The sequence below is a fragment of the Haliaeetus leucocephalus genome, unplaced genomic scaffold (genome assembly GCF_000737465.1).
Source record: "Haliaeetus leucocephalus isolate CR32 unplaced genomic scaffold, Haliaeetus_leucocephalus-4.0 Scaffold211, whole genome shotgun sequence".
Classification (NCBI taxonomy): domain Eukaryota; kingdom Metazoa; phylum Chordata; class Aves; order Accipitriformes; family Accipitridae; genus Haliaeetus; species Haliaeetus leucocephalus.
The window spans coordinates 103,299-106,838 of record NW_010972647.1 but is presented as its reverse complement, the minus strand read 5'-3'; the positions used below and the strand labels follow the sequence as shown (position 1 = coordinate 106,838).

General features: G+C 46.2%; 1 protein-coding gene across 1 annotated transcript in view; it reads left to right on the top strand.

Moving 5' to 3' along the window:
- Positions 1 to 1,819, top strand: part of LOC104831109 — a 2,451-nt gene extending 632 nt beyond the window's left edge. Inside the window, 2 exon segments of the mRNA XM_010566459.1 lie at positions 858 to 977; positions 980 to 1,819. Coding sequence (XP_010564761.1) covers positions 858 to 977; positions 980 to 1,819 — 960 coding nt within the window.
- Positions 1,820 to 3,540: the final 1,721 nt, after the last annotated feature.

Here is a 3,540-nt window from a genome sequence, read left to right as displayed (position 1 = left end):
ATTAAAAGCACAACTTGAAGCAGAAAACAACCAAGTGAAACATTTGCAAATTGCTCTTAAGGAGCAGCTCCTTGCAGGTACTGTCTGTGAGGAAATTCCCCCAAGATCAGAAATTAGCTACCTCTTTAAGGACCTGCAGGCAGCAAAAGAGAGAGTGCGGAAGCTGGAGCTGCCTTCATTGTGACCCTTAGTCAAAACCGAATATATTTATGATGATGAACAGGACCAGTTTGAGATGGGGAGCCAAAGGAACCTTAGTAGATATAGTAGATATATGGATGTAGATAGGAACTGTTTAATAATTACCTAGCTTATAATGAAGTTAAATTTCAATAGAGGTAGACGTGTCCCAAGGGGATGAGAAGTGATGCTTAACGTTTGCATTGTTGAGGCTGGCTGGGGCAGGAGATAGTCCCTGATAAGAAGCATCAGTCGACCCCAAGAACCAGCCAGGACCAGCCTTGTGATTTGATAAATGCCAAGGAGCGACTGAGTCTGCGCAGGGACAGAAGGTTAAGAGTTCACCGTGAAGAGGACATACAGCCTTCATCTTCACGACCACCAGACGACCACCATATGGAGGCACTGCACAAGCACAGTTGAGAGGAGACTATGGAAATGGCTTCCTGGAGCTAATTTTAATATGAAGCGGGGTTGGGTAATGCCTATGTATAGGTGTATTGCGAAACTGTATGTATATGTAACTCTTGACTGTATAAATTTAAAGCGAACTGCCGAGTCAGGCGCACATGACTTTGGTGGGACTACCCCCCGTGCTGCCCAGTGCTGAATGAACATACCTACTTTACAATCTCACTGATTGTGGAGTCTGTTTTCTGCACGTCAAGTTCCCCCAGGTTACAACTAAAGAGGTCCCCTATACTGCCTCTGAGTTGGCAAAACTAAAAAAGGAATTTGGCCGAACCCCTAAGGAGTCAGAAACGGAGTATGTGTGGAGAGTATCATTGTTGGGGGGGGTGGGGGCGACCAGATTCTGTTAAGTGAAAAGGAGGCGGAAGGGTATTGGGCACCAGGAGTGTTTTTGACTACTGGGGATTACTATGCCCCCTGGTCTTTAACCCAATGGGCAGGTTATTGGGTGGGGAGTTCGAACCCCTTGGAGAGGGGGGATCCCCTGGCAATTATGGGGACTGTTGATCAATTAGTGGAGAGTGTGCAAAAGGTAGCTTGTCTGCAGATGATGTATGATTGAAAATTAGAACCTACACAGGAGTACCCGATGATTATGTCGGTGGATCCTGAACAAATGACTCCCCTTATACGGGGAATCCCTGATTCTCTGAAACTGATTGGTATACAATTACAAGGAAAGATACAGGCAATGCCCCAAGGCGAGAGTGTTGTGGCTGCTTCAGGAGGGTTCACGCCTGATCAGCACAGACCCCCAGATAAGAAAATGTGGACCTGGGGAGAAGTGGCCCAGGAATTAATTAATTACGGGTGCAAGTATGGTCCTGTTAACCCTCCAGCCACCAAAACAGACTCCAGGGGCTTGAGGTGGGCTGAAGTAGAAATAGTTCCGTGCCCTGGGAGTGATAAGAGAACACCCCTTGCTAAACCGCCAGCGGGGAGAGATATCCTGAACAAACGTAATATACTGTGGGTGCGGGGATACCAGAAGGGGATCCCACGTGACTTAATGGTTGGGATGCCAACAGACAAATTGGAAAAATTGGTAACAGGGTGGCCTAATAAATCAGCAAATAGAAAAGTGGATTTTGAGAATACTACTCCCAATGCACCCTCCGTGATTGATTTATCAGAACGAAATGCCACCCAAAAGCCTGCGGGAAACTAGATCCTTTGCTTTTTGGCGGTGAGCGGGGCAGGGGGAGGAGGGGGGGTGAATGTTGGATATATATTAGACAGCTCACTGAAAATGGCCGGGGTGATTTACTAATTACAGGTATTGTGGGACCAAGACAAGTCCCGGTCACCTTTTTGGTAGATACCGGAGCTCAGATTTCAGCTATTAAAACCAAAGACGCTGCTAATTGCAGAATTACACCCTCCAAACAGCAGCTTTTTGTGGCAGATGCATTCGGCATTGTTCAGCCACAGGCATTAGCAATGGTCAGCCTGCCTTTGCCAGGAGAAGATAGTGCCACTACAGTGACAATGGTTGTGGGGGAGTTTCCACTTAACCTTTTAGGACTCGATGTTTTAAAGGGAAAGACCTGGATTGATAATAAAGGGAGATGGTGGTCATTTGGCTCTCTCACAATAGTTATTTGGCTGTTACAAGGGGCGCTGCTGCTTCCGCCTTCACAGCTTACAAATGTTAAGCCCTACCCGATACCCTTGGGGGCCAGAGAGGGAATAGCTCCTGTGTTAGAGGACTTAAAGGGACAGGGTATTGTGATTCCAACCCATTCTCCTTTTAACTCCCCGGTGTGGCCAGTGCAAAAACCTAATGGCAAGTGGAGATTGACTGTAGATTATAGCAGACTTAATGCAAATACCAGTCCATTGACAGCTGCGGTACAGAATATTGCTGAGTTTACAGCTACAATCCAGGAATGAGCCCACCCGATTATGGCAACAGTGGATGTTAAAGATACGTTTTTTATGGCCCCCCTGCAAACAGAGGATCAAGACCACTTTGCATTTACTTGGGAGGGTCAGCAATTTACTTTTACCCGACTCCCACAAGGGTATAAGCATTCCCCCACTCTAGCTCATCATGCACTAGCGCAGGAGCTAGAATTAATTCAGGCAGAGGAGGGGGTCAATGTTTATCAGTACATTGATGACATTCTTGTAGGTGAGGATGAAACAGAAAAGGTTCAGAAAACTCAGGATAATATAATTTCTCCCTTGGAAAGCTTGGGGCTGAAAATTCCACCACAGAAGATACAAACACCCTCAAGCAAAATAAAGTTTTTAGGAATTTGGTGGAAGGGAGGAATGACAGATATCCCCTCCGACACCCTTTCCTCATTGGATCAGATTAAAATACCAGAGTCAAAAAAGGATTTGCAGCATGTACTAGGATAACTTGTGTTTTGGAGGAAATATGTCCCTGATTTTTCAATTATTGCAAGACCTCTGTATGACTTGTTGAGAAAAGGGGCTCAGTGGGAATGGACTAAGCCCCACGAAGAGGCATTGCAATTGCTAATTTTTGAAGTGACTGCTCATCAAGCTCTCAGTCCTATTCACCCCACAGATCCTGTCCATATTGAATGGGGACTTGCCAAGAGCGGGCTATCAATACATTTATGGCAAAAGAGCCCCGAAGGACCCACTCAACCTATTGGGTTCTATTCTCACAGTTTTAAGGTTGTGGAAAAAAGATATACTGCTTGGGAGAAGGGTTTGTTTGTAGTCAGTTAAGCCTTGAGAGAGGCTGAACGAACTATTTGACAACAGCCTATAGTGCTTAGAGGCCCATTTAAAGTAACCAAACCAGTTCTAGCAGGAACTCCGCCCCCTGACAGGGTGGCCCAGAGAGCCTCTGTGTGGAATGGTATCTGCCAGTCTTAGTTGAACTCCCCACAGTGGGAGCTGTACCTCTGG